Source organism: Staurois parvus, unplaced genomic scaffold (assembly GCF_062004578.1).
Source record: "Staurois parvus isolate SC_StPar_1 unplaced genomic scaffold, SC_StPar_1.0 ptg000618l, whole genome shotgun sequence".
In the NCBI taxonomy this organism is placed as follows: Eukaryota; Metazoa; Chordata; class Amphibia; order Anura; family Ranidae; genus Staurois; species Staurois parvus.
In genome coordinates, this window is record NW_028318414.1 from 1,676,659 (window position 1) to 1,698,524 (window position 21,866).

Consider the following 21,866-nt stretch of genomic DNA (forward strand, 5'->3'; position numbering starts at 1 on the left):
CTCCACCACCTTTCTGACCACTGGGTCTGGGTGAGTGGGTCCAGAGAAGGCCTGCATAAGAAAGTGCTGCAGGAGTAGAAAAATCTGCTGCTTGAAGCCAGGTTTTTGTAATTGCTAGTAGGTTAAGGGAGCGGGAGACAAAAAGGTCATGGAGAGAGGTGAGTTTATTACAGACAGAGCGGGCATTCCAGAGCACACATGAAAAAGGGAGTGTGATTTTTGGGAGCACGGGGACTTATATTAAATTGAGGGGATTCCCGGAAGAAAGAGGATGCCTGGTGTGGGGGTGAGATACTGGAGGACCAGGGTTTGGAGAGATATCCCCAGAGGTTAGGAGAAGAAGAAGGGTGAGGAAAGTAACATGGGAGCGGGATGTACACAAGTTCAGATGCCTTCCAGTCCTGGTGTTTGGGTCAGCAGGAGAGTAAAGTATCAGCAGAAGGTGATGAGAGCAGTAGTAGGGAGATGGTAGCAGTGAGGGTGAGATGTACAAGTTTTGGGGTGGAGCAGAGGGGTAAAGAAGTGTGATTTTGGGAACGCAGGATAGTAATATGAAAAGGAGGAGTAGAGGGGACATATTAAAAGGTACAGGGAGTGAGACTCAGACTTGTAAGAGATGTTTCCCAATGTTTGCTTGCAGTCTATCCAGCGTGCAGTAGAGTTTCTTGTTGTTGTATCTTCCTGCTGCTTGAGTTATCCTGCTTTAGTTAAACTGCTGTGTTCAACTGCTTCTTAGCACTCCATCAAAAACAGCACTCACACAGAAAGCAGCACCCCATCTGTGACTATGCCCCTCGATCTGTGGCCACCCCCCATGAGCTGATCTAAATTTATAGGGAAATGGTCAAATGAGTACTCTTCTCCGCCCCAATTAGGAACTGATAAGGATCACATGAATTGGGGGGGGATGTTTCTCAAACACAGTCCAGACACAGGCCACAGTCATAAAAAGAGTGCAACACAACAAGAGGTGAGAACTAATCAACATAGACAAAAATATATACACTATTTGTTCAGAGATAGCAGGAGTCTATGCGTTGTTGTAGTTGCAGTTTAAGTGGTGCAATAACTGTTCACCTCTGAGACCATGGCTTTGGAATGTGCCCAACTGATGTATCACTACATAAAAATGGCTGCTAATAGTTCCTCTGGTGAACACCCATCTTTTAGTTTCTTTTATTTCTTTTTGTTTTGGAAAAAAGGTTAACCAGGAGATCTTAAAGTGGAACTACGCTGTATTTGAGCACCAGAAACCAAAAATGCTATTTAATTCATTTTTAATATTCAAAGCAAACTCACCCATCCATCCATGTCTCCATGCTTTACTTTGCTGGAAAAACACTTTGAAAAACACCTTCCTAGCATTTCTGGCCATGGCAATCTTGACTAAGGACAGATGATTTATGTAGCATTTATTTCCTGCAATGCATTTGCCCTTAGCCCAGGCATGCAGACAGGAGGGTGTGCTTAGCAGAGAAAATCCCTCCCACACTCCTCCCCTGCTGAAGACTCCTGGAATTTATGACATCATTTACCTAGGCATGGAAACTAGGAAGTAATTAAAGAAATGTAAAAAAAATAATTAAAAACAAGTAAATATAATATGCCTTCTTATCTATTTATTAATGCTTACAGCATAAGGATTTAAAATAGTCAATGTTGACTGAGAGAGTGAAGTTCCGCTTTAACCACTTCAAGTCCGGACACTTTCACCCCCTTCCTGCCCAGGCCAATTTTCAGCTGTCAGTGCTATCACACTTTGAATGACAATTGTGCAGTCATGCAACATTGTACCCATAAGAATTTTTTAGCATTTTTTTGAGACAGATAAAGCTTTATTTTGGTGGTATTTATTCACCACTGGGATTTTTATTTTTTTTGCTATGTAAATGAAAAATTCCCAAAATTTTGAAAAAAAAGTGTTTTTCTTATACAATTTTGCAAATAAATAATCTTTCTTCATAAATCTTGGCTAAAATGTATTCAGCTATCTTTTTAGTAAAAAAGAAAATACCCACATTTTTCAAAACATTTTCTACATTTTTATTTATTTTTTTTATATTATTATTTATGGGTTTTTTTTTAACATACCGTCACTCTAGCAGTACAGTGTCACCATTTTTCTACACTGATTGCTTTTACACCCATAAAGGCTGTAAAAGCAATCATTTCTATTTCTCTCTGTGTGAGCTGTGATTGGTCACAGCTTGTCACATGGTACAATGCTGTTGTGAATAGCCTTGTACCATGTGACCTCTGATCATTCACAGATTTCACAAGTAGTAAGTGATGATATCAAGAAGTGACATCTTGTTTACTACTGCTCATGTGATCACTGATTGGTCAATCAGTGATCACATGAATCAGGATCTCACACAGAGGTCCCGTACAGCGATCGGTGTTCTGCTGTGTCCCAGGGAGTGCGCACAGGCAGTGAATGTGGGTGATGTTTAGAAACGTCAACCCGCTTCGGCAATGCTCCCTTCCGGCTGTTTATAGACATGGGCCGGATGGGAAGTGGTTAAGCAGACACCAGAGACTAGAGTTATAGGCTGCGCAGTAGATTGGATATGCTGACTGACTGCCAACAGGGGGTGTGGGGCAAGCACAGCATGATCTCACCAGGAAAACGAATGTAGCAGGCTCCTTGTACAAGAGGATTCAGAAGGAATCACATGATGAGCAGTCAGTCCTTTTTCTCTCTCTCTCTCCTATTTGTAAAACCTGGGCATTCTGCCAAGTTCATGACTCATCCACTACACAGCAAAGAACGCTGGGAGGGAGAGGAGGCAGGAAGTGAAGGGGAGAACAGAGAGACACGAGGCTGGAGAAAAGACAGGGACATGTGGAGCCCGTCCAAGCAGAGGAGGAGGCACTACAGCACCCAGCGTGGATAGAGGGACCCTGCTGTGTGTTCAGAGTCTGGTGAGCTGTCCCCCTGTAGAGAGTAAGACACACCATTTACACTTTGCATATAGACTGGGACATCCGCACCCCACTGCTGGGATCTCACCCATCCGGGGCCCTGTGCAAGCCACAGATCCCTCTACCTGCTTTGCCCCTCACCACCAGTGTAATTGAGACTGTCTGCCCCGGGGACTGACACATACTGGGAGATTGCATCCTGCGACTGCCCCTGGTCTTGGGGTGCTTTGTGTTGCGTTTAGACACTGAGGTTGGACCCTCTCAGCCCAGAAACCTAGTGAAATCGGATGTAACCCACACCAGCTGAAACTCCAAAGAAGCCTTCAGCTGCTATTTACTTCATTGTAAGGACTAAACGTGCACCAACTAGAGCTCCACCGTTACAAGGACTGAAGTGGGGGAATCTGGCTTAGTAGCTTTATTAGAGGTACCTCTTTATTGCATTCTGTTCTGACTCTGAGGTGATTTTTGGCTAACGCCCCTCAGAAGCAGAATCATACACCGGTGTGGGTAATACATTTCATTGATAGAGCATAAGTAAGTTTATTTGTTTGATATCAGTTGTATTCTGCTTAAAGTGCAACTCTGCCATCAGGAGACTCTTGGCTGTGAAGCCCTCTAGTGGCCGACCAAATTTACTGCATTGCATAAAAGAAGAAAAGTAAGTTTGGAAGTTGAAAGGGGAACCCCACCCCTCTACACTGCATTTCATTCTCCATAAAATTGTTCTTGTTTCATTTAACCCTGTGTCAGCAAATTTCTTGGCGGGGTATTTGCTATTCATTACCAGTTGTGCCAGAGGGATTGGGTTTGCTTAGGGTTGGATCTATTGAGCGCAGGACCCATAATATATTCCAGCTTGTCCCAAGGGGCAGTGCTACACGAGGAAGGAAAGTTGAACAAGCTTGGTTGCAGACTGCAGGAGGTAAATATTCTTAGGGCTTGTTCACACTTGACTTCTTCCCAAATGCCCCTATAGCGTTTGCCAGGCGTTAGACAGGTGTTTGGGGAGCATTTTTAACGCTCATAAAATTACTCCCCAAATGCCCTATGCATGTTTTTGAGGCATTTCATAGGCATTTACCAAACGTTAAAACTACACCACAAACGCCTATAATGACGTTAATGGTATAAATGCCTCGCAATTGCCTGCCAGGAGCGTCACCATAGACTTGAATGGGAGGGGTTGAAAGGCTTCAACTCCTCCTGACTTGACATGAGGTGCCTCAGTGTGAACAGCCCTGTGTGCTGCCATGTGTAGAATTTTCATAGGAATTTGAGGAGCATTAAAAACGCCCCTCAAACGCCTGCAAAATGCCTGCTTACAAAGCTAGTGTGAATTTAGCCTTAGGAAGATTGTTATGCCTGCAGTCACCCTACCTTAAAGGATAAGTTCACCTTTTAACAAAAAATAATAAATACCCATTTTTTTTGCAGTTAAAAAAATGTGCATTTATTATTTTATGTTTGTGGAACCTCTAAAGCATTGCATCAGCAATCCGCAGATCAAATGTGTAGTAATTAAGTGAGCGCTCTATAAACAGATAGCAGCTAGAACACTAAAGGAAATCACAATAACATTAAAAATGCAAATAGATAAGTAAAGTGCAGCGCTAAAAGGATATGGATAGTAACTAAAATAGATAAAATATAATATAAAAAAAAGTTTGTTCGAAATATATATATATATAATTGTCCACTTGACTGAATGTAGTATATGGCACCAGTGATATAATCCACAGATCGCTGGTGCCATGCAGATCTCTCCCTGGCCTGTTAATATATGTGCTTGCTTGTACAGTCCGTATGGGCAAGCAGATACTTACTGACAGGAAGGCTCACTGGACTGCCATGGCAGTGTGGAGCACCGTGGTAGTTCATTGGAAACTACAAGCCAACAGCCACAAAGGAAGTTTTCCCATTCACAGAATACTGTGAATGAGCGATGCAGCCTGAGGTCATCACAGAAGACAAGGGGGCACTCTTTATGTCTGGAGGAAAAGAGATTTAATCTCCAAACACGGAAAGGTTTCTTCACAGTGAGAGCTGTGAAAATGTGGAATAGACTCCCTCAAGAGTTGGTTCTGGCCAGCTCCGTGGATTGCTTCATTTATTGGTAAAGTTGAACCAGGGAATATCTGATTGCCTCTCGGGGGATCAGGAAGAATTTTTTATCCTATCAGGAGCAAATTGGATCATGCTTTGCTGGGTTGTTTTGCCTTCCTCTGGATCAACTGTGGGTGTAGGATTATAACTTTTTTTTTCTATGGTTGAACTGGATGGACTTTTGTCTTTTTTCAGACAGACTAACTATGTAGCCTAGTGGGTTGAGCCCAACTCAGCAGCGTTTTTAAAAACATCTAGCAGAGAGAAGATCCAATTGTAATATGTTACATGTTAGACCCTGAATGTGGGTGTAACATGTTAGGAAAGGTGAACTTTATCTATTATATTTAGTGCTGCCTAGCTAGATCCAGCTAGTGCCCTTTTAATAGATAGTGCTCTATTAATAGATGGTGCTTCTTTAGCTTGGTTTCCCTATCTTCAGCCTAATTGCTTACACCTGCCTGTTCTCATGGAGTGCGTCTGGTAGTAGAGGTGGGAGAGGCAATAGGACTGGAATATGAGTGATTGTGTCTTTCTCTGACCAAACACTAGGAATTTTGTTACCAGTGGTGAATGTTGAGGAAGGCTTTAAATATTTGGGTTAGCCTGGAGCAGAGGGTCTTTCCATCAAAGGCTTAGGGCAGGAGAAAGATTTTGTCAGGCCTGCTGCCTAGGGAGGGCCTACACTTGTTCTGAAGACCTGGGTTGAGGTCTGAAGCATTTCTGCTTGGAAACCTGGTTCACACTTATGCATTTTTTTGTGCATTTTGCAGAAACTCACTACAGTCCATTTAACATGGTCTCCTATAGGACAAGTTCACAACTGTGTGTTTTTAGCTGCTGCATTTTTGGAAAGGGTCAAATACTTTTTTTCCTGCAGCAGATTGCAACATGCACAGGTGTGAACCAGGCCGGGAAGAGGAAAGCAAGACTGAAGCTGGGATATCAGAGAAAGAAACTGTGATGTGGGCGGTATCCTGGAATGTAGTGTGAGGCTGGAGCCTGAAAGGGGCCTGGTGACTAGACCCTCTACTCATCAAATGTACTACTAAATTACTGAAATGGCAGATTCAGCTTAAAAGCTCTTATTTAGCTGGGAGTGGAAATCTGAGATTGGAGAACTGTGCTCTGGGTATCTGGCTATCTGATGCCCCAAACTACCCCATCCAACCTTTTGACTTTCCTGGGCCACATTGGAAGAAGTGGAGTTGTCTTGGACCACGCATAAACTACGCTAACAATAAGAAATGCTGATGAGCAGAAAAAGTCACAGATCACAAGTTAACCCCTTCACGCCAACTCCTCTCGGCCCTTTAAGAGTTTCAGAAGCCGGGAGGCGGGACGGGCGGAGCGGGGTTTAGGGCCATGTGACCGCCGTGATGTGTCGTCACATGATCGGGAAAGGTCCCAATCGAAAGAGGAGATCGGGACCTTTCCATGAGTACCGGATATGTGTGCTGGGAGAGTGCAGGGCGCGCTCTCTCGGCACATATGTCCTTTTTTAATAGAACGCAAATGTGCGGCCGCTCGGCGTCTAGGCCTAGATGCCGGGAGGCTGCACATTTGCGTTCGGCCGGCGTGAAGAGGTTAATCACTGATATAGACAATGCACTTATCTGTGTAATAAAACTAATTTTTTAAAATATTTGTTATTATAAAAGTATAAGTAAACATAAAACTAGTGCAATATTTGACACTGTTTTTGATAAACTAACACATCAGTATCTGGTTTGATGGTTGGAAATAGTTGAAAATAGTTGCTCACAAATACAGCCATTTCTTTGGGAATATAAAACTTATAAAAGTCCAGGAAAGAGAAACTGGCACATTTTTCTTCAGCTACATGTGTTGGCTAAGTGTAAATGTATTTTACAGAAAATTCCCCCCAAAAAATCAACATTTTAAAGTAAATTTATGATTTTGTGTTGGGCCGCATTCATAGCTGTCTTGGGCTGCATACCGCCCATGAGCTGCAAGTTAGACATCCCTGCCCTAAACCCTCACTTTTTGAACAAGTGCTGACAATAAAATTTACTTTATTTCTTAAAGTGACTGGCGCCCAATGATTCACTTTCCTTACTGTTTGCCATGGAATCAGCCCTGGGATGATATGTTGGCCCACCTGGTCTTTGGAGGTTCCTAATATGTCTCTGAGGGTTAGTTTAACTTCTTTAGTTGGGAAGATACTGAAGAGTGTAAAAAAGACCACATACATGAGTTTTTGCTAGAAAAAATATTCTAAGAACTAAACAACATGGATTCACAAATACAAGAAGTTGTCAAACAAATATGATTACTTTTTCGGGGATGTTGAATTCCTATCGCCCGACGCCCAGGACATGCAGTTCCAGGCACCGGGCAAGAAGTTTTTTTTTACATTTAGCCCTGCGGGTAAGCAGCAGGGTTTAGAGCCAACGGTCGGCTTGCGTAAAAGCTGCTCCAGAGAGGGGGTGTGTGCCCTCCCGCTTCCTTCTGTGGCGGTGCGGATGTCTGTGGAACCCCCCTCACTTGGCAGAGGCACGCTCCGGTCCAGTCCGACCCCTGGTCCAGTCTTGCCCCCCTCGCTACCCATTGGTGGAGAGCGCCACCAGTCAGATCCAGGCGTTCTCCGTGTCCAGCAGCTCCCTATAAGAATGTAATCAGGGCCGGGCGGCCATATGGAGAACACCTGGCTCTGACCGGCGCCGCTCTCCACCAATGGGCAATGGGGGGTGGGGTGTGGGACTGGACCAGTGGGAGGCAGGACTTTTTTTTTATAAATATATTTATTTAGATTTTTCTATTTCTATTTTTATTTATTGTAGTAGTCACCTGATTACAGTTCTCTGCAGAATATATATATATATATATATATATATATATATATATATACAGTTGCAAGAAAAAGTATGTGAACCCCTTGCGATTACGTGGAGTTTTGCATGAATTGGGCATAAAATATGCTCTGAACGTCATCTAAGTCACAACAATAGAAGAACACAGTCTGCTGAACATAATACTACACAAACATTAGATGTTGCCATGGTTTAATTGCACATAACATGTAAACATTCACAGTGCAGGGAGGAAAAAGTATGTGAGGCCCTAGCTTAATGACTTCTCCCAGAGCTAATTGGAGCCAGGAGTGAGCCAACCTTGACTCCAATCAGTGTGATGATATTGGATGTGTTGCTAACAGCTGTCCTGCCCTTAAAAAACACACACCTGTTTTGGGTTTACTGGTTTCAAGAAGCACTGTCTGATGTGAACCATGCCTCGCAGAAAAGAGCTCTCAGAAGACCTACGATCAAGAATTGTTGACTTGCATGAAGCTGGAAAGGTTTACAAAAGTATCTCCAAAAGCCTTGATGTTCATGTGTCCACGGTAAGACAGACTGTCTACAAATGGAGAAAGTTTAGCACTGTTGCTACTCTCCCTAGGCATGGTCGTCCTGTAAAAATGACTGCAAGAGCACAGCGCAGAATGCTGCATGAGGTAAAGAAGAATCCCAGAGTGTCAGCTAAAGACCTACAGAAATCTCTGGCACATGCTAACATTTTTGTTGACACATCTACAATAAGGAAAACATTAAACAAGAATGGTGTACATGGGAGGACACCACGGAGGAAGCCATTGCTGTCCAAAAAGAATATTGCAGCACGTTTGAAGTTTGCAAAAGAGCACCTGGATGTTCCACAGCACTACTGGCAAAATATACTGTGGACAGATGAAACCAAGATTGAGTTGTTTGGGAAGAACACACAACACTATGTGTGGAGAAAAAAAGGCACAGCACACCAACATCAAAACCTCATCCCCACTGTAAAACATGGCGGAGGGAGCATCATGGTTTGGGGCTGCTTTGCTGCCTCAGGGCCTGGACGGATTGTTGTCATTGATGGGAAAATGAATTCCAGAGGTTATCAAGACATTTTGCAGGAAAACGTACGACCATCTGTCCGCCAACTGAAGCTCCGCAGAGGATGGGGGATGCAACAGGACAATGACCCAAAGCATACAAGTAAATCAACAAAACAATGGCTGCAACAGCACAGAATACGCTTTCTAGAGTGGCCCAGTCAGAGTCCTGACCTCAACCCAATTGAAATGCTGTGGCATGACCTTAAGAGAGCGATTCACACCAGACATCCCAAGAATATTGCTACACTGAAACAGTTTTGTGAAGAGGAGTGGTCCAAAATTACTCCAGATCGTTGTGCAGGTCTGATCTGCAACTACAGGAAACGTTTGGTTGAGGTTATTGCTGCCAAAGGAGGGTCAACCAGTTATTAAGTCCAAAGGTTCACATACTTTTTCCTCCCTGCACTGTGAATGTTTACATGTTATGTGCAATTAAACCATGGCAACAGCTAATGTTTGTGTAGTATTATGTTCAGCAGACTGTGTTCTTCTATTGTTGTGACTTAGATGACGTTCAGAGCACATTTTATGCCCAATTTATGCAAAACTCCACATAATCCCAAGGGGTTCACATACTTTTTCTTGCAACTGTATATATATATATATATATATATATATATATAAATAATTTTTAAAATTAATTTATATAACTTTTATTTTATTTCTTTTTATTTGTAATTTTGTATTTTTTTTGTACTTAATCTTGTTTATTATCGATTGTTATCTGCAGATTATTTTATGTATTAAATTATTTTTATTGATTTTCTTTATTTTTATAAGATATATTTATTTTTATTTATATTTGCATTTATTTAGCTATTTTTATTATTTTCTATTTATATTTGCAGTTATTTTTGTAAATATTTACTATTTTTGTTGGTAATTTTATCCAATTATTATCATTATGTGCAGATTATTATATATTTTTTATTTTATTTATTTCATTTTTTTATTTATTTGATTTTTATTTACATTTTTAATTTTTGTTGTTGCAATTCAGTTATTGTTATCTGCAGCCTTGTACTGTCCAAGTCCCAGCCACTGGGAAGGGAGACAGAACCTGTCCAATCCGGGACACCCGAACAACCAGGCAGTACTTCTGCTGGCTGATCATAGAGGCGGACAAAGACCAGCACCTCTATGTCCGTCTCTATTATATAGGAAACAAGAAGCGATGAGCATACATCACTTTCCCAGATGGAAACGGCGCCATTTTTAAAAATGGAAAGAATTTGATAACACCAATCGAGGGCAGTAATTCTAGAACCAGGCTTCATGTGTAGATCTAAAGTGGTAACCTGTAAAAGCTTTTAAAGCATCACCTATGGAAAATGTATACCGTTTGTTCCCATTGCATGGGCGTGTGCAATTTTAAAGCATGACATGTTTGGTATCTGTTTACTTGGCGTAACATCATCTTTTATATTTTACCCAAAAATGGGTCATGTATTGTGTTTTTTTGCATTAAAATTCCAAAAAGTGCATTTAAAAAAAAATTGTGTTTGAAAAACTGCTGTGCAAATGCTGCGTGACCAAAAAAATTGCAGAACCCACCAATTAATTCTTTCGGCCTCTGCTTTAAAAAAAATGTTTGGGAGTTCTAAGAAATTTTCTAACAAAAAATAAAAAACATTAAAAGTTTAAGTCGCCATACATCCCCTTTCATTTTAAAAGTCCTAGACATTCCTAAAAGCACCTCTTCCTAAAAAAATAAAATCAACCCTTTGTATTTTCCATTCTGAGAATGTTTTTTCTTTTTATCAGACAAGTAGATTTTATTGAGGGACAAGTAGATTTGGACCTTGATTAGGTCCCTTAGACAAGTATTTTTGTAAATATTTCCACACCCCTGCTTTTTATGAGGAGGTAAGCAAAAACTTAGACAAAGGAGTGGCTGTAGATACAGTATACTTGGATTTAGCAAAATAGTTCCCTACACATGGCTAATTTGTAAGTTAAAGTCTACAGGCTTAGAAAATTAAGTTTGTAAATGGATAGAAAACTGGCTAAAAGATCATATTCAGAGAGTAGTGGTTAATGATTCATATTCGGAATGGTCTACGGTTATTAGTAGCATGTTCTTGCAATAGATGTATGAGTACTGTAAGGTATGTGGGTATGTACTGTATTCAGACTAGACAGACTGTATTTTACTTATAGATCCTAGAACTCTTCAGGAAATGAGATGCATTAGGAAATATACAGTATATGATCTTGTACAAACATTTTCCTCCTTTATGTTGTAATCATAATTTTACTCTCTCAAGCAAAGGGGTCTGGATATGTGTTTGGCCATCTGGATTTTAAAATTGTGGTGGAATCTGTAGATGCAACACCCTTCACTGTTGTCCTTTTGGCTCCTTCACGTCAAGAAAAAGCTGCTTGGACCAGTGACATTAGTCAGGTAAGAATTTTAATCATAGCAACATAAACCGTAAAACATAAAAGGAACACTGATATTGAAATATAGTAGAATATGTCTACTAGGGTGCATTCAGTATGCCATAGGAACATTGGAATTGATTTCAGCACTGCAGGAACAGGGATTAGATGGCAGCTCTTGAAGAGTACTATACTGCATCTGAGCACCACAAACCAAAAACACTATTTAATTCATTTTTATTATTTGAAGCAAACTCACCCATCTATAGATGTCTCCATGCTTTTTTTGCAGAGAAATCACTTTGAAAAACAACCACCTATCAGTTTTGGCTGTGGCTATCTTAAGTAAGGGCTAAGCTCAGACATGCGGGCAGGAGGGTGTGCTTAGCAGAGAAACTTCCTCCTACCCTCCTGAAGACTCTTGGGATGTATGACATCATTTGCCTAGGCATGTAAATCAGGAAGTGACTTAAGAAATGTAAAAATAAAAGTTTAAAACAAGTACATATAATATACTTTCCTATCTATTTGCTAATGCTAGCAGCGTAAGGATTAAAAATAGTCAGTGCTGACTGAGAGAGAAGTTCCACTTCAAGCAGACAGCAGAGACTAGAGTTATAGGCAGAGCAGTAGATTGGATTTGCTGACTGACTGCCAACAGGTGGTGTGGGGCAAGCACAGCATGATCTAACCAGGAAGGCGACATGAAGAAGGAAAGGTGAGCAAGCTTGATGCTTGCAGACTGCAGGAGGTAAACATTCTTAGGAAGATTGTTCTACCTGTAGCCACCCTGCCTTAAAAGGATAAGTTCACCTTTTAACAAAAAATAATAAATACCCATTTTTTGCAGGTAAAAAAAAATGTGCATTTATTATTTTTTGTTTGTGGAGCCCCTAAAGCATTGCACCAGAGATTAGTAGATCGCTGGTGCCATGCAGGTCTCCCCCTGACCTGCCAGTATATCTGCTTGCTTGTACAGCCCGTACGGACAAGCAGATACTGATAGGAAGGCTCAATGAACTATCATGGCGCTGTGGAGCACCATGGTAGTTTGTTGAAAACTACAAGCTGACAGCTGCAAAGGAAGTTTTCCCATTCACAGAATACTGTGAATGAGTGACGCGGCCGGGCGGAGTGGGATTAGCACATATTAATTGCACAGGTTCTGAGGCTAATTTAATTCAGATAAGGCGCTAGGTGAGTTCAATTACAGGAAATTGTTGTAGATTATTTTAGAGCCTGCTTATAATTCTTTTCTCAGGTTGAATATGCATTTCTAAGCCATTGTATATGTTTATGACACTGTAGTCACCATGCTTTCTATTTCTTGACAGTGTATTGAGAATATTAGATGCAATGGCTTGATGAGCAACGTTTTTGAGGAGAACTCTAAGGTCACAGTTCCACACATGATCAGGTAAAAGATGGTCAAATGATTCAGTGAAAATTGCTAGGGCTTTTTTTCATCATTTTTTTCCAGGTGCAAAAATTGATATATTAAACATACCGTGTTAAATAATATTATACACTTTTTTAAATATTAGAAACATAAAATAAAAGGAAAAGGGCCTGTACATACTGTATTTGGAAATGAGGCAGGGTTACCACATCAGTTACTTGTAACAGCAGCTAATATCACATACAGTATCCTCAATATCCCAACTGTCAACACTTTACATATTCTAATATGTGTGAGAGTTCTTTACTTTTTCTCATTAATATTGATGATTGGGTAGGGGTAGTATTTGAAACATTTCCCAAATCAAAAGATCCGCTCCATCACAAAATGCAGAAACCATATCTCAAATATCATAACAGACAAAAGTTGACAATAAGTACATATCAGAAACATAACAAAATATTACAGCCCATAATGCTGAAAAGTATATAAACATATACAGTGGGGATCGAAAGTTTGGGCACCCCAGCTAAAAATTTGTATTAATGTGCATAAAGAAGCCAAGGAAAGATGGAAAAATCTCCAAAAGGCATCAAATTACAGATTAGACATTCTTATAATATGTCAACAAAAGTTAGATTTTATTTCCATCATTTACACTTTCAAAATAACAGAAAACAAAAAAATGGCGTCTGCAAAAGTTTGGGCACCCTGCAGAGTTAATATCTTGTACTGCCCCCTTTGGCAAGTATCACAGCTTGTAAACGCTTTTTGTAGCCAGCCAAGAGTCTTTCAATTCTTGTTTGAGGTATCTTTGCCCATTCTTCCTTACAAAAGTCTTCTAGTTCTTTGAGATTTCTGGGCTGTCTGTCACGCACTGCTCTTTTAAGGTCTATCCATAGATTTTCAATTATGTTGAGGTCAGGAGATTGTGAAGGCCATGGCAAAACCTTCAGTTTACGCCTCTTGATGTAATCCCCCGTGAATTTCGAGGTGTGTTTAGGATCATTATCCATTTGTAGAAGCCATCCTCTCTTTAACTTCAGCTTTTTCACAGATGGCATCAAGTTACCATCCAAAATTTGCTGAAATTTTTGGAGATTTTTCCATCTTTCCTTGGCTTCTTTATGCACATTAATACAAATTTTTAGCTGGGGTGCCCAAACTTTCGATCCCCACTGTATATGATAATCATGTTTCCAACAGACAAAGCATCCTAGCCAAGCTTTAAGTCCCTTATTATATTGCTTTGAATGGAAGCTGGATGCTTTGTGTGATACATGATCTGATGCACATGTAAGTCATATATTTTTTTATAATGTTGTGGATACGTGCAAAGCTCTTTTTCCGTAAATTTGTTCTGATAAGTATATGATTTTGCAAATAACTTTTTTAGAATTAGGTGTGGTAGGTTTAATATATCACTCATAGCACCTGAAAAGACCTAGAATTCTGTCCAAATGATGTTCTCATTATTAAATAGGGATATGGTGCAGTAACCAAACTTGCCTGTCCAACTGCATATTAGAATATGAATGCGCAGGACTATTTAGGTTACACAAATGACCTTTTGCCAAGTCCAGACATTTCATGTGGAGTGCTTTGGGATCTTAGTTTTATAACAAACCACCATACTAGTAAGGTCCAACACTCAATCCCATGGAAAACTTGTTTCCAGCTTGGAAGCGATGGTAGCCCATATGTAGGGAATAATTGTTTTAGATATATAGAACCCTTATTTTTATTATGAAAGTGCCAGCATATTACCTGGCATTATGGGGCTGGCCAGGGCATATAGTTGGTGAGGAGAATGTAAACAACAGAATGAACCAGTAAATATACATTTTGGAAGCAGATAGCTTCAGCGATTATTAAATGGTTTATTAATAAACAATATTTGTAGTGCTGTGTGTATCACAACCAGAAGACAGCACTAGAAAACTGTTAATAATAACCTCAATGCTGCATCCTGAGGAAGCAGACCAAGTCTGTGGGACGCATTGAGACTGGAGGCCATACAGCTATTGGCCATGATTGTGCTATACATAAGATGACATTGTATTAATGATAAAAGTTTTGGATGTGTATCTACCAAGGGCATGTCATGAGGAACAGTGTTTATAGTGCAAAGACAAAAAAAAAAAATCAAACTGTATCTTTTTAATGTTTTGTGTGAAATTTTAGATATTAATAACAATAAAAAAAAATGTGTGTTTTTATTTATGCATTCTTCCTTGACTTTTCAATTGTTTATCTGCATAGAATTCTGTAATTGAAATGAATCGTCACACAATTTATTATGTGGATTTTCTCAGCTGCTGTAGTAAATCAGCCCAAAAGTATTTTAGATGGCTTTGTAATAAATGAGCTAACTGAAAATGTTACCGTAAAAGTTTCCTATAGTCTATTATTTGTGGATTAAGCTGGTCATTTATGGGATGAAGGTACAGGCCACAAACTGAAAGGAGATTAAAGTGGTATTAAACAAAAATCTATTGTTTTGTAGCTTGTCAATTCTTACCTTTGGTGGCTGCATTATCTTTGTTTTTTAGGCTCTTTTCCTTTATTTTCACCAAGTGTCCTGGCCAGTAAGTAGGCAATGTTTCAACTTCCTTTAATAGATCAAACTCTCCAGCTTAAGTGGAAGTTAGAGGGTTGAGATAAGCCAATTGACAGGAGTGCTTACTATGGTCAGCTTTTATTCATATTTGTAAAACCTTTATCCCAAAAGAAAAAAAATACTTTTTTTTTTTTTTTGCTATAACTGCTTTAAACGTGTTAGCGGGACTTTGGCTTTAATTTGTTAGTCAAGTCCATTTAAATCTGCTAGTGGATCTAGCAGTACCTTCTCCCCAGATTGACAATGCTGGTGTCCAAACGTATCTCCATTGTTCCTTCATCTCGAGTGGAGACACCCTAAGATAGGAAGTGTGTTATTAGCCAGTGAAAAAAAGGAAAAAAAAGAAATACTACTACATACTTTGTGTTTCTCCACTCTTTACATGTAAGCAAGTTAGTTGATCATCATTGGACTACAAAAGCCATTTACTATTGCCCTTCTGTAGTAAAGACAAATAATACCACAACACTTAAGGCAAAAGAAAATGCAAGAGAAATGCTGTGGGAATTATAATATTATTATATATTAATAAAAGCGAATGGGATCGAAAAGAGGATGATTATAGACACAATGAGTAGTCAGGCTAGGGTCAGAGTGGGAGTCTCTGTCTTGCTGGGTTGACCACCTAGTCACCACCTTGCCCCTGAAAGGTATTCTTGGTTCTTGAACTCTCCTGAAGGCCTCCATCTTGTTATTTTCTTGTTATTAGTATCACAGTTAATTTTCCATTGATCCAGAAGACTTTAGCTTTCACCAAATCAAGTGGAATAGGTGGTGCATTCCAAGATCTGGCTATGGAAATTCTAACTGCTATAAATATAAAGGATATTAGCCTCCTGGATCATCTAGGAATCTCCCCACTATACCGGTTTAGCAATGTTTTGAATGGAGACATGCTAAAATTTAGCTGGGTAAGAGAACATATAAAACATTTACATTCTAATTCAGGTTTAGCATATTTATATGCTCTAATCCAGAATTGCCTGACTTTTGGGCAAGACCACCATAAATGGTGTCCTGTGCCTTCTTGTCCACTTCTCTCGGAAGCTTTTGAGTAAAGGAGGTTAATCTGGATGGAACCATCTTAACAACCTTAAATTTTCCTTAAATAATTGATGTATTTATAAATGTTATAGATGTCCTAGCTGCTAGTTTATGCCATTCCGCCAATTCCATTTCCTCTGCCAGTCCTGTTCCCATTTTTCCATATAAGGCAATTCACATAATATACATTGTGGGGTTGTGTCCTTAGCCACCACATTTAAATATTGGCAAGTTGAAATATGTTACTAAACCCAGGACAAGTGTTATTAAACCCAGGACCCTGCATTTACTATATATGGTCTCCAACAGTACACAGAACATATGCAATTATTTTAGTAAATATAACTGATAACTACATTTTCTCATCAGCAGTTAGAGCAGTCTTGTGACTTCTATCAGTGTTCAGCAAAGCACTGGTTAAAGCTGGTAGGAGGAGTTTTCTTTAGGAGGATGTAGTACCCCTGACCTCTGTCTGGGCAGTGCTGATTGGCCTTGTGTTGATCACATGTACTCTCGCAAGGAAAAAAAAACCCTTTCTAGCAGTACACACCAAACTGAGCATGTGCAGTGTCTCCACGAGATATGTCTTATCAGGAGATAAGAGGGAGACACTGGAAGAAAGGGAGGATCAGAGAAGTCAGGATTAAACATCATTTTTAAATAATGCAGAGGATTAACCCCTTAGGTTCCACAGTGAGCATAACAAGTATGCTTTACTGCATATACAGGCGGACTTTACTGTTGTGGGTTTAGTAACACTTAAAATGGGGGGGTGTTTAATACCACTTTAAGTGGATAAAAAAAGAACAATAAATCCTTTTTTTATCCCTACTAAACACAGATAGATACAAATTTTAACTTCAGTAGGTGTATTACAGATTACCTTTTGAAAGCCATCATTTTATAATATAAATCTGTCCAGCTGAGACAAGCTTCTTGTTTATGAATGTTTTAGATCGGACGCAAGACTGCATAAAGATGATGTGGATATCTGTTTTAGTAAAACCCTGAACTCCTGCAAGGTCCCTCAGATCCGTTATGCCAGTGTGGAACGTCTCCTGGAGAGGTTGACTGACTTGCGCTTCCTCAGCATCGATTTCCTCAACACCTTCCTGCATACCTACAGGATATTTACCACGGCCTTTGTAGTGCTGGAAAAGCTGGCTGATATATACAAGAGACCTTTCACATCAATTCCCGTCAGGTATGTACAATACAGCCCAGTGTTGTGTATGTTTACTTTGCTAGTATAATTACTGTAAGGTTTATGCCACTTGAGAGATGTAAGGGTGCTGTCATCACATCTGAAAATGTAGGTTGTCTAGCTCTCATACTGATGCAATAGCTTCAGTACTAACCTACAAAATGTATGCAGGAAAGTCTAAGGTCATTATTTGCATTCTTGTTCCAGGTTAAATGATGCTAGGGATCTCAAACAAGTAGGTTAAAATGAATGCCAGGGAGGTCTTAGTCTTAAATTGTCAAACATTTCATATGTCTGGGATTACATGAAAGACTACATACAATACATACTTATAAACAATGTAATTGTCTCTGTGACAGCAGGAACCCTACATGGTGAAAATCTGGGTGAAAAGGACAGTCATTCCATATACAGTGGGTTTTAAAGTGGATTTCCAGCCATTTTTGTGTTTATTAAAAGTCAGCAGCTACAAAAACTGTAGCTTCTGACTTTTAATAAACACACACACATACCTGTCCCAGAGTCCAGCGATGTTCTCACCCACGCAGTCCTTTCTCCCCTTTTCTCCTCCAAAGCGCCGGCAGGTAAACTTTGGGTACCAGGCTGTGACAGCTTGCGGCTTCACAGCCGGGTGCCCACTGCGCATGCACAAGTCGCGATAGGACTCCTAATTGGTCCGGCAGTCTCCTGGGACCTGTGAAAGTTCCCAGGAGATTGTGGGAGGGAGGAGGGAGCCGAATTTCCAGCTTAGTTTACCACGGCGAACTGAGCGAGAAGTGGGAGCGGGTACCTGTCATAAACAGGTATCCGCTCCCCCCAAAAGGTGCCAAATATGGCAGTGGAGGGGGCGAGGAGGTTAATAAGTGGAGCTTCTGCTTTTGAGTGGAACTCTGCTTTAAGGCTGGGAAAATACATGTGACAATTTATAGACTTCCTATTATTCACAAATAACTTTGCTGTGCTTTGTACCAGAATCATCATTTTAGTGTAATTTTAAACAGAACAAATAGAATGTATACTTTTTCATTTATATTAAAATAACTTTATGAAAACTAATGCTGGTCAAAGCAAATTGCATTTATATTACTAATATCTATTTGTTCTTAGACTACATAGAAGTTTAAACATTTTTTGCAATATTGCCAAAAGAAAGCCTAGTTTATCCCTCAAAAACAATGGGAGTTATTTACTAAGGCTGGAAAGTGCAAAGTCTGGTGCAGCTCTGCACGGAAACCAATCAGCTTCCAGGTTTTTTGTCAAAGTTTAGTTGAACAAGCTGAAGTTAGAAGCTGATTGGCTACCATGCACAGCTGCACCAGATTTTAACTTTCAGGTTTTGGTGGTGAATTTCAGACAATTCCTATAACACTACCCTACTCATACTTTAAATGCTTGAAATTTGTAGCTGTAACATCTAGCTGGGGACATAAACCTGTACGGTTTCCACACATTGACCAGAACTAAATTGAAGTGTGGTTTAGGCTTACCAGACTTTATCCTATATCACAAATCAGCATTGTTCACCCACTCATTGAATTGGCTTTATGTGGAAGATTACAACATTGAAGTAGTCTTAAAGAAACATATTGCACCTTTCCTCTGAAATATTGCCATGGCTTCAGCCGACCCATAGACCCTAGCCAACACTCTTACCTTCTTATCCTCTCCTTTTCTAAGACACTGGAATCACAGATGTCCACTCCAGATCTCTTCACAAGTCCTGACCTTCATTATGTCTTTAGAGTACAGTTTCCTCTAGGCATGACCTCTACTGAGGTTGTAATTTTTGCATACTGTCTGGATGTTCAGATGTGACATATTTTAAACCCATTCCAACACACTCCCAAACTAATATAAGAGATTGGTACCAAGTTAGTCAATTATCAGGATTTGAAATCCATGCAATTCAAAGCTTCCTTTCACTGACCCCTTAGTTAGTTCGAGCAACTCTGCTTGATTAAGAGGGGAGATAATAGGATGCTCTCTTCAGAGGGAGCGTTCTAATTATGAATAAGTTGGAGAGGGACATTGGGAGAGGCTTCTCAGAGAAGGAATGGTCTAAAGTGTTCATAAGGGCTGTGAAAATGTGTAATAGACTCCCTCAAGAGTTGGTTCTGGCCAGCTCAGAGGATTGCTTTAAAAAAGGCCTGGATTATTTCTTAGATACACAGAATATAACTGGATACTAACATTTACAGGTAAAGTTGATCCAGGGAATATCCGATTGTCTCTCGGGGGATCAGGAAGGATTGTTTTTCCCTGCAGGAGCAAATTGTGTCATGCTTTGCTTGGTTTTTTGCCTTCTTCTGGATCAACTGTGGGTATAGGATTATAACTTTTTTTTCCTATTGTTTATAGTACAATTTAAAATGTAATAACCAATTGTTTACACTAAAGTACGGACACCAAATAAACAGGCCCATAGTGGAGGTGGGGGATATAAAAGTATGAGACCTAAGGTAGTTATGGTTCCTGAGCGGCTATTATATGGTCACTGTGGGGTTGATTTCCTAAAACTGTAGAGTGCAAAGTCTGGTGCAGCTGTGTATAATAGTCAATCAGCTTCTAAGTTTAGCTGATTGATTTCTATGCAGAGCTGCACCAAATTTTGCACTCCCCAGTTTTAGTAAATTAGCCCCTGTGTTTAGATATTTGATATTTTTTCCAACAATGTCCAGTCAACTCTGGCCTCTGGCTTGACAATATTGACATATATTTGAGTTTGAGCAAAATGTGCAGAGTATTTCTTTAGGGTGAACTGCTACTAAAATGTTGGCAATAATTGAATCACTGAATGGCACTAAAAACACATTGATAGGTTAATGGGCTAACATCTAAATTGGCTCTTGTGTTTGTGACTTTGTTACGGAAATTAAATTAAAGGTAAATAAACCTCTGTGAGGCTCATTTGGATAGATATGAATGATCGTATGTATTCTGTACATTGCTGTGAATTATGTTATGCCATATAGATATAATAAATAAATACTATGGACTTTAGAACCACAGGTGGCTCTCCTACCACTGGCTGGTGAATAGTGCTTTGTACAATACTGCAATATATGGAAAATATATTGGCAAATTTATTTAATAATTTCCTCTCACCACTACTTTTCTAGATCTCTAGAACTCTTTTTTGCTTCCAGTCAAAGCCTGGATGGGAAGTCACCACACCTTTGTCGCAAGTTTTCCTCTCCGCCACCCTTATCTCTTTCCAGGACATCATCACCTGTCAGAGCCAGGAAGCTGTCCCTGAACTCTCCACTAAACTCTAGGATTGGAGCCTTGGACTTATCTACATCATCCAGCGCTAGCAGTCCAACTTCAATATTTAGCCCAGCCACTTCCCCACCTCCCAGCACTAATAAAGTACCTCTAGACCTCAGCAAAGGACTCTCTTCACCAGAGCAAAGTCCAGGTGCAGTTGATGAGAATTCAGAAAATCCTCGCATTGATCTGTGTAACAAGCTACGAAGGAGTATCCGTCGAGGTAATGATACAACTTCACACTTACATTCCCTTTAAGAACATTATCTTCTAGAAATATGATTCCTGCTCTTCATTTTCTCTGTGAATTTTAATTAGCTGAAATTTATGACTGTTCATTTTGCTGTTCTTCTGGCTCCACCCACTTTCTCAAACTTGCTGCCCTAGGCAAGACTAAAATCGGGCACCTCCCCCCCGCATCTAAATTTATCCCACCCCTTCCTGTTTAAGATCCACCCCTTCATCTGTAAACCCCACCCCTTCCTATGTAGGCTCCACACCTCCCTATTAGAGCTCTGCCCACTGACAATGATGGGGCACTATTCCTCCCACTGACACCAACAATGGGGCTCTATTCCTCCCACTGACATCAATGTTGGGGTACTATTACTTCCACACTGACACCAGTGATGGGGCACTATTCCTCCCACACTGACACCAATGATGGGGCACTATTCCTCCCACTGACACCAATGATGGGGTACTATTACTTCCACACTGACACTAGTGATGGGGCACTATTCCTCCCACACTGACACCAATGATGGGGCACTATTCCTCCCACTGACACCAATGATGGGGTACTATTACTTCCACACTGACACCAGTGATGGGGCACTATTCCTCCCACACTGACACCAATGATGGGGCACTATTCCTCCCACACTGACACCAATGATGGGGCACTATTCCTCCCACACTGACACCAATGATGGGGCACTATTCCTCCCACTGACACCAATGATAGGGTACTATTACTTCCACACTGACACCAGTGATGGGGCACTATTCCTCACAC

General features: G+C 40.2%; 1 protein-coding gene across 1 annotated transcript in view; it reads left to right on the plus strand.

Moving 5' to 3' along the window:
* RASGRF2 (Ras protein specific guanine nucleotide releasing factor 2) overlaps positions 1-21,866 on the plus strand; it is a 454,295-nt gene that overhangs the window by 311,776 nt on the left and 120,653 nt on the right. The window contains exons 12-15 of the mRNA XM_089693224.1: positions 11,200-11,336; positions 12,649-12,731; positions 17,333-17,581; positions 20,701-21,071. Coding sequence (XP_089549350.1) covers positions 11,200-11,336; positions 12,649-12,731; positions 17,333-17,581; positions 20,701-21,071 — 840 coding nt within the window. The remainder of the gene's footprint in view (positions 1-11,199; positions 11,337-12,648; positions 12,732-17,332; positions 17,582-20,700; positions 21,072-21,866) is intronic.